This window comes from Sus scrofa, chromosome 5 (assembly GCF_000003025.6).
Source record: "Sus scrofa isolate TJ Tabasco breed Duroc chromosome 5, Sscrofa11.1, whole genome shotgun sequence".
Taxonomy (NCBI): domain Eukaryota; kingdom Metazoa; phylum Chordata; class Mammalia; order Artiodactyla; family Suidae; genus Sus; species Sus scrofa.
The window spans coordinates 3,924,391-3,937,348 of record NC_010447.5 but is presented as its reverse complement, the minus strand read 5'-3'; the positions used below and the strand labels follow the sequence as shown (position 1 = coordinate 3,937,348).

The following is a 12,958-nucleotide window of genomic DNA, read 5'->3' as shown; positions in this document are numbered from 1 at the left end:
CCTGAGCAAAACCTAGTGGCCCAAAGGAAGGTGAGGGCCTTCCAGCTAAGCAGAAGAAGCCAGGGCCATCGGCCACAGGCAAGGCATTGGAAAAGGCCACCTTGTGCCCTGAGCAGAGGGCACACCTGGATCCAGGGTTCTTCCAGCTCCCCACCCCCGCCCCATGCCCCAGTGACTCTGTCTGTGCAATGGCAGTTCTCCCAAGGTTTCTAGGAGGATCTGAGCTGATGATGTGCCAACAGGTGGCGCGGTGCCGGGCCCTCAGTCAGGGCTCCACAGAGACATCCCAGGAGAGAGCTGCAAACAACACAGGAACGCCAGGCCCATCTGGAGAAGCCAGGGCCTCTCTCCAAACCTTGGCTGTTCTCTCTGCTTTGGGCACCTCTCTGCCCACGGGACTCTGCCCACGGGACCCTGCATCCCCTTCCCGGCTCCCGTCTCAGGGTCTCCATGAAGCCTTCCAAGATCAGCGGCCCCTACATCCTCCTCTTCCCGCTCCCCCACTTCTCCGTCACAGCTAACACTCAGCAGAACGGTTCCACGTGCTAAGCACAGGTCTAGACGCTTTATATACGGTATCCGAGTTAATCCTCCCAACACCCGTATGAAGGTGATATCAATAACCTTTTTTTATCAAGAAAGGTTACCCGCTGCGGCTCAGAGCAGGTGACCTGCCCAAGGTCATCCAGCCAGCGCGGGGTGGAGGTAGGGCTTCAGCAGAGGTCTGTGCGGTCAAGGCTTGCTCTTAGCGGTCAGAAGACACTGCCATGCGTGAGTCCGGGTCTCCAACCTGGTCCCCTGGCACTCTGTGTGTACAGGGAATCCGGATCAGCTTCCTTTAGGGTTTGCCTCACAGGCTGTCTCCATGGGGAGATGGGGAGCTGAGCTTCCTGAGAGCCAGGCCCAGGCCCCAGCGGGTCAAATGCACCAGCCCTTCCTCCTCTGTTTCCCTCTCACCTTCGCCTGCCTGGCCGACTTCTGCTGGGCACCCCTGAGAGTGCCTGTCCCCTGCAGCCTGCTTCTACCAAGGGCACCTGTGGTCTCCCCCAGACCACGAGCCTCCAGGGAGCCAGGCCTGACCCCTCTGGCTCTCAAAGGGCCTGACACAGATCTGTGCTCAGTGTCTGCGGATCAACAAATCCCATCCAACACGGATGGATTCTGAAATGGCCCTGGAGCTGGAGGGACCGGATCCAGCACTGGCTTTGCTACTTAACTACTGTGTGGTCACACACTTTCACCCATTCGAGCCTCAGTTTTCCTCATCTGTAGAATGGGGACAGTTTGCAGCAAAGACGGACGAAAGGCTTTCATAAACCCTGAGTGGCAGGGAGGGACAACGGTAAGGCGGTCTGGTGGGCCTGCTCCTTGCTAAGCAAAGCAGACACTTGGGAAGGCTCGTGGCTAAACAGATTTTCTGAAAATATGAATGCACACAATCAGAAGCTTGCTGCGTTCTTTGGAACACGACGTACAGAGACTCCCGGCACCCACCTTTTAGCTGAACGAGCTTGCTCTGGTTGCGGAGACCCCAGCGGCTCCCCCATGCACGCAGCTGGAACCTATGAGCAAAGTTCAGGCCTCTAATTAGAACCATGTGTCCTTCCAGCGAACGGCAGGTGGCTGGGGCCAACGGAGAAAGAGACGCATGCTCGTTCAGTTCAGTGTGGCCTTTGACCCACTCGTCTGACGTCTGGGAATCTGTCCTAAAGAAATAATCCCACCATGGAAAGGCTCACGAACAAATAAACGGTCTGTGCAGTATTTCTTCGACCAGCAAAGAAACTGGAATCCGCCCGAATATGCAATAGAGGAATGAGCTGAGGCCATTTCCGCGACTGGATGGGGTTTTATTGGCCAGCGGGCGGGACGGCTGTGGAGGCTTTGCAGCCACGCCGAGCTTGGTTAGGAGAGAATGTTAATTAAGGAAATCGGGTTACCAACTCTGTACCCCGAGACGAGCTATGTAAACGATGCATATAAAATACTGGAAATAAAGACACCACAATTCCACTTGTGTCAAGAGGATGGGATCCGGGGTAATTCTTTTTCCCCGTCTTCCCCACTGTTTGCAACGTGGTCAGGGTTAAAGTATATTATAAACCTAAAAGAAGTCAAAACAAAGAAACAATGGCTGGTTTTCCTAGGAGACAGACAGAACTGGGGACTTGGTAAAGACAAGTTCTGCAGGAGTTCCTGTCGTGGGGCAGCGGAAACGAATTCGACGAGGAACCACGAGGATGCGGGTTCGATCCCTGGCCTCGCTCCGTGGGTTAAGGATCCGGCGTTGCCGTGAGCTGTGGTGTAGGTTGTAGACGTGGCTTGGATCCCTCGTTGCTGTGACCGTGGTGTAGGTCGGCAGCAACAGCTCTGATTCGACCCCTAGGCTGGGAACCTCCATATGCTGCGGGTGGGGCCTTAAAAGGACAAAAAGACAGGAAAAAAAAAAAAAAAAAAACAACAGAGACAAGTTCTGCAGAATGGAACAGGGCCTGTTTTAGATGTTTTTTTCAGTGTAAAAGTAACACACGTACAGAGTAACATGTTTAGTGTTGAAAGACCTACAAAACGCCACTACCCTAATGATGCTGCCTTTTTCTTCCGATATTTCCCCATATTTATATGTATTTTACCAAAGCCTAACGTATATGAAACTTTAAGTTCTGCTTTCATTTTTATTTTATTAAAAAACAAATACCTCTGTGGCAACAGTCTACATAGTTTAAATTTAAAGAGTTACGTGATATTCCATAGTGGGAATCTGTCATGTATTCACTTAACCATTCCTCTTTTTGTTTTTTTGTTTGTTTGGTTGGTTTTTTTTGCTTTTTAGGGCTGAACCCAGGGCATATGCAAGTTCCCAGGAATCAAATCGGAGCTAAAGCTGCCAGTCTACACCATAGCCACAGCAAAGCAGGATCCGAGCCACATCTGCGACCTACACCACAGCTCACAGCAACATTGGACACTTAACCTACTGAGCGAGGCCAGGGATTGAACCCACCTCTTCATGGATACTAACCAGGTTCATGACCACTGAGCCACAATGGGAACTCCTTAACTATTACTCCATATTACACCCTAGTTGTTGTGTTTCCATTTAAGTTGATATTTCTATTAAAAATCTCATGGCAATAAATATGATTGTAAATAATAAATATGTGAAATTTTATTTGCTTTCCTTTACATCAGCAATGACAAATTATAAAGCATGATGGAAAAACTATTCTATTCAGAATGACAATGAAACACATAAAGTGCTCGGAATTAAAGTAGTAAGACGTAAGTAAAATCTGCGCTTAAAAAAAAAAACTGCCAGGAGTTCCCACTGTGGTGCAGTGGGTTAAGAAACCAACTACAGCAGTTTGGGTCACCGCAGAGGCTCGGGTTCGATCCCCGGCCCTGGGCAGTGGGTTAAAGGATCTGGCATTGCTGCAGCTGTGGCTCAGATTCGGTCCTTGGCCTGGGAACTTCCATATGCTGAGTGTGTGGCCCTTAAAAAAAAAAAAAGAAAGAAAGAAACCTGCAAAATGTTCATAAAAGTTGGAGATCTCAAAGAAGAGGGGGCTGGGCTTCATTTGGTAAAGGTACCTACCACGCCCCCCCAACCCCGAGCTGCTCAAAACACCCAGATCCTCTTGTTTCTTACATACAAACTTGTTTTTCTTAATTCAACTCAACTCTCTCCCATACAACTGCAAGTTATTAACTTTCCCCTGACCAGAGGCAACTCAAGTCATGCTCAGATATTACATCCAGATGGGATCAAATTAAGCCCCCGGTTCAGTGTCCACCATCTCCAGGGGACCGCCCACCCCTCCACCAATTCTGTGACATCCCAGTATCAGTCAGGACTCTTAGTTGCGGAACCTGCTCTGGCCGATGGAAACAGAAAGAAATTTCTTGAAATGGTATTGGGCAGCTCGTAGAATTATTAGGACTAGCCTGCAGACCAAACCTAAAAGCTGAGTTAGACCAGGCTCATTTGGTGTAAAGCCGGGGCTACAGCCAGATTCAGGCCACAAAACCCGACAGGTGAAGTCACTGCCCCCTGGCACCAGGCCACGCGACACCGGACACCACCGCCCGCTCTGCTTCCAATGTCGACTCCAGAAATTCCACATTTGTGCGGCGGCTGCTGCTGCTGCTTCTAGCTGCTCACAAAATGGATTCGCCTCCAACTCTGATGCTTTCCATCCCCAGCTGCCTCTACAAAATCTGGGGCAGTTACGTGAGGCGGCCTCGCCTTGGTCAGAGGCCCGCAGCGCAGCTTTGGGGGAGGCTGGCAGGGAGACGTGAGAGTTTAGCTTCTGGAGAGGGAAGAAAGCAGGGCCTCCCCACCAGGCTTTGAAGTGAGGAATGTCTCCGGCAAAGGTGGGGAGAGCGTGCAGATCGGTTACAGTCGCCTTCATTCTGCGGGACGGGCAGCGGATGCAAAGGTTACCCCCCTTCAGTGCATGGCCAGCGACAGGAGGAAAGCCCATCTCCCGGACACCAGCACATCCCCAAATCCAGGGCCGTCTCAGGCGCCACAGCTGCCCCCAGGGGGTCTGGGGACAATTTTTCCAGAACCTCAGCAGTTAGAGTTTCATTTTGCCAAAACAAAATTACAGGCGATTCACGGTCCTGTGGTGGCTTCTCCTCCTCCTCCTCCTCGTCTTTTTTGACCGCAGGAGTTCTGATGCGTTTAATCTTTTTAACAATCGCGTTTCCCCTTCCCCTTATCTTTGGCTCTTGGGACAGCCAAGCATCATGCACGCCCCCTGCCCAACCTCCGGTCCTCATGGGCTTTTCTGTTTTCTGGGCTTTTGTCTGTGTGGGGCAGGAGCTTTCGTCTTCAAAGCAGAGTACAGCTGCTCAAGAACTATGTTTTCATATGAACGTAAAGGATGGTGGGAGTTCCCACTGTGGCAAAGTGGGTTAAGGAGCCCGTGGTGGCTGCAGCGGGAGGGTAGGTGGCAGCTGTGGCTTGGATTCAATCCATTCCTGGCCCAGGACCTTCCATGTGCCATGGGTGGGGCCACAAAACAAACACACAAAATGACGGTGCTTTTTTTCCTTTTCTTTCTTTTTCAGGGCTGCACTCACAGCATATGAACGTTCCTAGGCTAGGGACCGAATTGGAGCTGCAGCTGCTGGCTTACGCTGCAGCCACAGCAACGCCAGATCCAAGCCACATCGGGGACCTATACAACAGGTCACGGCATCCTTAACCCACTGAGCGAGGCCAAGGATGGAACTTATATCCTCATGGATACTAGTTGGGCTCATAACCTGCTGAGCCACAACTGGAGCACTGATGGTGGTTTTATTTGAATTTGCCCTGATAATCCTTCTTCTGGTCCCTGGAGAGTCCCGGCAAAGCTGAGGTTCTCCAGCTCCCTGGGCCGTCGTGGCTCCTCACCCGCTTCCTTCCCTGCCACACACAGAAGACCTCTCTCCCACCCTCTCTAACTCTATTAGTCAGCTAGAGCTGCGTAACAAAGAACCACAGCCTGGGGACTTAGAAACTTGTCTCCTCTGTTCTAGAAGCCAGAAGTTGGAGATGCAGGTGTCTGTCCCTTCTGACGTTGCTCTCTTTGGCTTGTAGATGGTCCTTCTCACCCTGTGTCCTCACAGAGTCTTTCCTCTGTGTGTGTCTGTGTCCTTGTCCCTTCTTCTAAGGACCCCAGCCACCCTGGATTGGGGACCCCTCTAATGACCTGCTCTAACTGAATCACCTCTTCAGAGGCCCCGACTCCAAAGAGTCACATTCAGAAGCACTAGGGGTTAGGGTTTCAGCTTGTGGCTTTTGGTGGGGCAGGCGGGGGGTGGGGGGGGAATGACTCAGTTTCGCCCGTAACACTAACCAAGCACCTGCCACTGTGCTGGGTGGGCGCTGGGGGGTGGTGATGAACGTGTGGACTCAGGACCCAGGCATGCCGGGGGTGTTTCCTGGCCTAGCAGCTGGTCCACGTGAGGCCGGCAGGTTCCACTCTGGTTCTGCTTTCCCTGCCGTGAAACAGGGTTCACGCAGAGGGGAGGGCACACCTTCCTCACGCTGGCTGTGCGTGTGAAGTGGGATTAAAGCTGGAGATGTGCAAAGGTGGGGGGCAGCTGGGAGCTGCATCCTGAAGCATCACAGGGGTCATGGGACCAGTCAGGGACTTCCGGTCACTCCCTGGTCACCACCTGACCTAAGATAGGAACGTGGAGGAGCCAAGCTTTGGGGGGGGGGCACAGGTTCAAGGGTGTGGGAGTCAGGAGAGGGATGTCCACTGAGGGCGGGGAGAACCCAGGGGCCCTCCAGTTTGTGTACGTGGCATCATTTGGAAGCTCTCGTTCTGGGGAGCACACTGGAAGGGATGGAATTTTTTTGTCAGCGAGGAGAGACACCAGCGTAGCAGAGAAGGGACTGGGTGAGTGGGTCTGGGAATGGAGACGGCAGCTTTTGGCCACCTCCTAGGATGGCAGAGGGCAGTGCCCGGGGCCATACAGGGTACCAGCTCTGCCGTCTCCTTGAGAGGCGGTCTCCAGCCAGGCATCATGTCGGGGGTGGTGGGGTGGGAATGCCCATCTCAGTAGAGGCCCTGATGCTGGGCATGGCTCTGCCTCAAAGCTGAGCTCTTCTCACATGCTGCACGGCCAGGTGCCAAAGACACGGCTTTCACCCTTCATACACTCAACAGGATTTAATGAGCACCAAAGGTATGCAGACACAGCCCCTGCCCTCAGGGAGCGTATGGGCTAGCGGGTGGAGAGAAAACCGCCCTTTAACAGAGAAAGACAGGAGCATGAAGCAGGATAAGTGTCATAAAGGGGGTGGCATCTCAGCTGAGACCCGAAGGACAGGAGAGGGAGGCAAAGCTGAGAGGAGGGAGGGGGAGGTGCTTAGTTGGGTTCTAGGAGCCGTGCAAAGGCCCGGGGGCCGCCACCTCCAGGTGAGGGCTGCAGGGCCAGGATGCGCCTGGAGGGGTGGGCAGAAGCCAGGGCAGCTGCTGCCCTCAGGAAACCACCCAGGTGCAAGAACCACAGCAGCCCTGTCCTGCAGAGGCTGGGCAGTGTCAAAGCCATTTGCTTTCTGACTTGGGGAGAGAAACAGTTCACGTGTGCCAAGAGTCATCTTTCAAACAAACAGCGAATGATTCGTTACGGGGGCAGGGTGACCATTTGTTCTGCTCCTCTGAGAGGAGAGAAAGCTGGGCTGTCACAACAGGACACAATGAATGGCCTCCTGCTTGGAGCAGAACCCTAGGGGTGGATCATGGAGCCCTGGACCGGGGACCAGATGGGGGGGGGCCTCCCCGTCCCCAGTCCCTCAAATGGAACCTCCTTAGGACCATCCCATCTTCCGCAAAATAGAAGCAAATGCATTGCTCGTCATGTTTCCCGTCCCTTTACTTAAAGACCCAGAAGGAAAAGGATTCGAATTTAGGGCCAAAAAGAACCTTGTCTTTGCCACACTTCCTCTGATGAGGAAACAAACAGGGGCTGCGTAAGCGCTCATGAGATGGCTTTTTACCTTGGTTGCCAAGAAACCCAGAGTCCAGGGCAGGTGTAGGAATTATATGTGGCTCCAGATTTCCAGGACAATGAGTCCTCTCCCTCTCAAGTGTTTCCTAAAAATTAAAAATTAAGAATAACCTTTTCACTAGTCAAACACAACATCCACTTTCATCGAGTTCTCTTTTGATGTGTAGCTACATAAACATAGCTTTTATGTAGCCTTTTTTTTTTTTTTTTTTTTGTCTTTCTAGGGCCATACCTGTGGCACGTGGAGGTTCCCAGGCTAGGGCCCCGTCCGAGCTGCAGCTGGCCGGCCTACACCACAGCCACAGCAACACAGGATCTGAGTTAAGCCTGTAACCGAGACCATAGCCCAGGCAACGCTGGATCTTTAACCCACTGAGGGAAGCCAAGGATCAAACCTGCATCCTCATGGATGCTAGTCTGGTTCGTAACCCGTCGTGCCATAACCGGAACTCCCTCTGTTTCTGATTTTTAAATGCAGCATTCAGGAGCTCTCTCGTGGTGCAGTGGGTTAAGGATCCAACGTCGTCTCTGCAGAGGCTAGGGTCTCTGCTGTGGTGTGCGTTCACTCCCTGGTGAGAGAGCTTCCACATGCAGTGGGTGCACAAAAAAAAAATAGGGAGTTCCTGTGTGGCACAAAAGAAATGAATCCCAGTACTATCTATGAGAATGTAGGTTTGATCCCTGGCCTCGATCAGTGGGTTGGGGATCTGGCCTTGCTGTGAGCTGTGGTGTAGGTAGCAGATGTCGCTTGAATCCTAAGTTGCTGTGGCTGGGGTATAAGCCAGCAGCTGTACCTCTGATCGGATCCCTAGCCTGGGAACTTCCATATCCCATGGGTGTGGCCCTAAAAAGCAAAAAGCAAAAAAAAAAAAAAAAAAAAAAAGGAGTATTCATTCAGAAAAGGGCACATATCATAAGTAAATAGCTTGATCAATTTGCACAAACTGAACCCAACCTTGAAACCAAGAGACAGATTTTAAAAACATCCTAACCAGTCCCCTGCCCCCCACCTCTTGAAAGCCTCCTCATGTCCCCTGCAATTCCTAACTCATCCCCAGAGCCGTCACTCTCCTAACTCCTAACTTGCTCCTGTTTTTTTTTTTTTTTTCATTTATTAAAAAAACTGTTTTTACTATAGTTGATTTACAATCTTCTGTCAATTTCTGCTCTACAGGAAGGGGACCCGGTTATACATGTATATACATTCTTTTTCTCACATGATCCTCCACCACGTTCCATCACAAGTGATTAGATACAGTTCCCTGTGCTGCACAGCAGGGCCCCACTGGTCAACCCCTCCGAATGCAACAGTTAAAACACGGAACACTTCAGGACTTTGCATGTCATCCTTGCTCCGGGGCCACACTGATCTTCTTTATATCATTCCAATTTGAGTATATGTGCTCTGGAAGCGAGCACCGTTCCTGTTCTTTATAACAAGAGAATCTGGCCATTAGAGCTCTTTGGCGTCCAGCTCCATGGGGGCTGAGAACCATCTGAGAACCATGGTTTCCGAGAACCGTCCCTGTTTCTGCCCTGGTTGTAGGGCTCTCACTTTTCAGGGCTGTGTCCTGCTCCACGCTGACTGGCCAGTGTTCTCACCCTGCTGCTGGTGAGGCTGGGCCCTTCCCAGTTGGAAGCTCTTATGAACTGTGCTGCAGTGAACCCTCTGCTGCATGCCCTTCTGTCTCTGGAGCACAGACACGTGTATGCCTTTCTGCTGGGTGTAAACTGGGGTAAGACTGCTGGGTCAGGCGACATCTACACTTGGCTAATGTCATGTGGGTCTCATTCCATGGCTCCTCATCTTCCCCTGCCCACATTTTGTTTTTGTTATTCTTTTAAACAGTCTACAGACTAAATCGTCCTCAGTAACCATTGACTGGTGGCAGTCATGAATCGCTACACAAAGAGGTGGCTCTTGCAGGTCCAGCTCCAAGGCTGTTTCCTCGTCAGCCAAAGGAATCGCTTTTCCCTCGAGCTTGGGAGTTGGGGGTTCATCACACTCACCGGTGTTGGGATGTTGGTTGATGGCGTCTGTCTGCGGCAGGACTAACTGGGGGTCCCCTGAGGGCAGGGCCGGTACGCAGCCCAGGACACACCGGGGGCAGCCACCGACTCGCAGAACCCTGGGAGCCGGCGCGCAGGGAGATCGAGAGCGGGAAACGAGCAGGCAGTGCGTTCGGGGTGGGGGTGGGGGTTCTTTGGGGACCGGAGCCTCCCCTTACTCCCCCCCCCAAAAAACGCTCTTCCTACCCACGGGCCCCCCGCCGCCCCGGGCCCCCTCCCCCGCCCTGCCCGCAGAGTTGGGCGGAGCTAACCTTTGCTACCCAGCCCGCCCACGGGGGGGGGGAGGGGATCGAGTTTCACCCGAGCCCTGGGCGGGGGATGAGGGGGGTTGAGGGGGGATGAGGGGGGATGAGGGGGGATGAGGGGGGTGGGGGTGCTACGCTCCGAAAGCGCCCCCCTTCGCCACTCCCCACAGGGAGCAGTTCGAGGGTCCCTGCTCTCTCCCCGGCCCTGGGCCCGCGCGCTGCTGGGGCGGGGCGGGGGGACGCCAGGAGGGAGGGGGCCCCGAGGTCCCGGGCGGGGAGCGGTCGAGGGGGAGGGGGAGCGGGCGCCCCCTGGCCCCGCCTCCGCCGCGCCCTCCTCCGGGGCGGGATAATTGAACCGCGCGGCCGGGGCCCTGCGTTGGCTGCGGAGGCTCGGCCGGAGCTCGGAGCCCGCGCTGCCCGCCCGCCGCCCCCGCGCCTTTGTCCGCTCCGCCGCCCGCCGCCCCATGGAGCGCGCCGCCCCGTCGCGCCGGGTCCCGCTGCCGCTGCTGCTGCTTGGCGGCCTCTCGCTGCTGGCGGCCCCAGGTAGGGGCGCTGGGGGAGGGGGGCGTCGGGAGGGAAGCGGGGGGAGGCGCCCCGAGTCGACGGCTGCGGCTCGAGGGTCTCTCCCACCCCCGGACCGCCCGGCCCCGCGTCCCGTGGGAGTTTTGGAGCTGCGGGCGCCCCCTCGGCGGCCCGGGGGCGGGGGGATGTTGGAGTTGCGCCTCGCCGGGCCCAGGCGACGTTCCCCCCTCGACGCGTCTCCTGGCTTCCATCCTGATCGCCTCACTGACTTGGGGACGTGTTTTAAAGACGGAGCCCTCCAAACACATCCTTCTGCCCACCCGCCCACTGGGGCCAAGGCGGGCGGGGGGCGAGGAAGCGCTGCCTGGTGGCTGCCAAGCACCCTGGTGCCCCGTTCCTTGCACCTGGAGTGCCCTGGCACACACTTGTTCCCCACCCTGCTGGGGGCTCCATACCCAGCTTGCTAATGAGAAAACCGGGGCGGCGGCGGGGGGCGGGGGACGGGGAACAAGAGACAAAACCAGTCATGGACGGAGTAGGGGCTGGACGTGAACTCAGAAAGGAGGGGAGGAGCCTGGAAGTGTTCAGGGTGATGATGGCTGCCAGGGGGGAGACCCCCGCCTACCCTTTTGGGGCACAGGGGGCCCCAAAACAGAGGTTCTGCCAGGATCCATGCTCAGCTGTGGCTGGGAACAGGCCACTTCCAAACCCACCCACCTGGTGACAGTGGGTTGCCAGGGCATCTCCACTAGCGGACCCAGGCCCAGAGCCCCCAGCCTGGAGACCGACGGCGCTGGGCTCACAAGCACCCGCCCATCCTTCTTTCTTCCTTAATCCTCCAGGCCGAGCTCCTGGAGCTCCTGGACCGCAAGGCCCTGCAGATCACAGCCATGACCTCTGACTTTTCTGCGACCCTTGGCTCAACAGTCGTTAGCCAGGCCAGCCTTTCTGGGGCCAGGCCCAGATAAGAGCCCCGAACATCACCCTCGGAATTCCAGATTCTTTATCTCTGGCTTAGTTGAGTTTCTTTTCAACTCTCAGGTGACCTCCCTCCTCCTCTGTCAAAGGTCACTTGTCCCAGGTAATGCTCGCCAGGGATTCAGGGTTCCCCGCCAGGGATTCAGGTTCCCTGAGAGCCAGGGATTCAGGGCTCCCTGAGAGGCAGGCGGGGGCAGGGAGAGCTCTGCAGAGGTTTCTTGGCTCCCCTGCTCCCTGCAGCCAACCCTCACTGAGCTCTGGCTGTTCTAGGCATCGATGCCATCCTGGGCAGGTCCTAGGGGACATCTCGTGGGGGCTGGGGAGGGGGGGGTCGGGCAGGCTGCTCTTCTTGGCCGCAAGAACCATCCCTGGCCCTGGGGCTTATAGGAGGTTTCTTGGAGAAAGTGGTGTTTGAGCAGGAGCTGGTCAGGCAGGCGGGGAAGGAAGCAAATTCAGGTGACCGCCGGCTGCAGTGAAAGTCTAGAGGGGCTTCAGACTGGGGGTCACGCAAACCCCTATTGGAAACGGGAGGGCCCCCAAACTCCCTGTAATTTACACACAAGGGAACCGCGGCCCAGAGAGAAGACATAGTGGAACTTTCCCGAGCCCAGGTCCCCAGATCCTCCATGGCTGTTCTTTTCTGCCCACTGTGGGATAAGAGTGGCCTGCAGCCTGGCCGTGTGCAGCTTCGAAGGAGACTCGCTTGGCTGGAGTGGCTCCCCGGCCTGCCTGATGGTTTTGCAACCAGCTTCTTCAAAGGGAAGGGCCTAACCTGAAGTGTGTGAAAGAAACTTCTTAATTGCACACCGATGAGACCCCATGTGGCCCTTTGGGGGCTGGGGGAGGTCCCTCTTCTGAATTTCAATAAGTTTAGTGTGGTTTGGGGTGAGGGAGTCAGAAGTCTGCCTGCTTCCGTCCTGTGCCTGCGAGCTCAGAGCTGCAAGGTGCCCTGAAGCCTGCTAAGGTCCAGGGTGACACTGTCCCCACCCTCTGTCCCAGAGCCCTGGGGTCCGAGAGGAAACATGCAGTTTAAAAGTGATCTTGGAAAAGGCCTTGACGGCGAGCCTGTGAGCTGATCTGCTCAACTCGTTTGGTGACCCGGCCACAGACACAGAAGGGCCCTGGACTTTGGTGCCGAGGGACAGAGGTGGAACCACGGGTCTGTCTGTCCTGCCTCCGTCCGTCCATCCTGCTGGGCTTTCCTGAGCGCCGGGCTGGGAGGGGGAAAGACGGGTTGTGTTTTTCCTCCAAGACTTTCTTGGCCTGTGGCTCCAGCCGGGCAGCCTTTCCGACTGATTACAGAGAGGAGAACAAAGGGGCGAGGACTTGGCTTGAAACACGCGGCTGCGCCCCTGCGGCTCCTGGAAGTTTCCCAGTCGGGGGGCGACGGGGCGGATGGGCTGAGGTGGGGGTAGGGGGTGGCTGGAGCGCCCTGGCCTCTCCTGTGGGGCCACCACTCCTGGTCACACACCCCCTCCTGGCACTGCCTGAGGCCACCCCAACTCAGGCCACATTTGCTGCCCTGATGATGTGTGTGTTTTGGGGGGGAGCGTGGTTCCCTCACCTTGGGGACCCAGCAGGCTGCCAGGGCCGTTGGTGGGATGGCTAAGAACCTTGTCATCCCAGGGGTG

The 12,958-nt window shown here is 55.5% G+C and overlaps 1 protein-coding gene and 1 long non-coding RNA gene across 3 annotated transcripts in view; one reads left to right on the top strand and one right to left on the bottom strand.

Moving 5' to 3' along the window:
- Positions 606-10,085, bottom strand: LOC102160181. The gene is made up of 4 exons (XR_303325.3): positions 9,523-10,085; positions 7,502-7,598; positions 1,495-1,562; positions 606-806 (listed from the first exon to the last, which is right to left on the bottom strand). It is a non-coding gene; the product is annotated as an uncharacterized LOC102160181 (long non-coding RNA).
- The window catches only part of FBLN1 (fibulin 1), an 87,681-nt gene continuing 84,893 nt past the window's right edge, over positions 10,171-12,958 (top strand). The window contains exon 1 of one of the 2 annotated variants that reach the window (XM_003125955.6): positions 10,171-10,370. In XM_003125955.6, coding sequence (XP_003126003.3) covers positions 10,292-10,370 — 79 coding nt within the window. In that variant the 5' untranslated portion in view covers positions 10,171-10,291. The remainder of the gene's footprint in view (positions 10,371-12,958) is intronic. The other variant, XM_005663736.2, reaches the window with a different exon arrangement.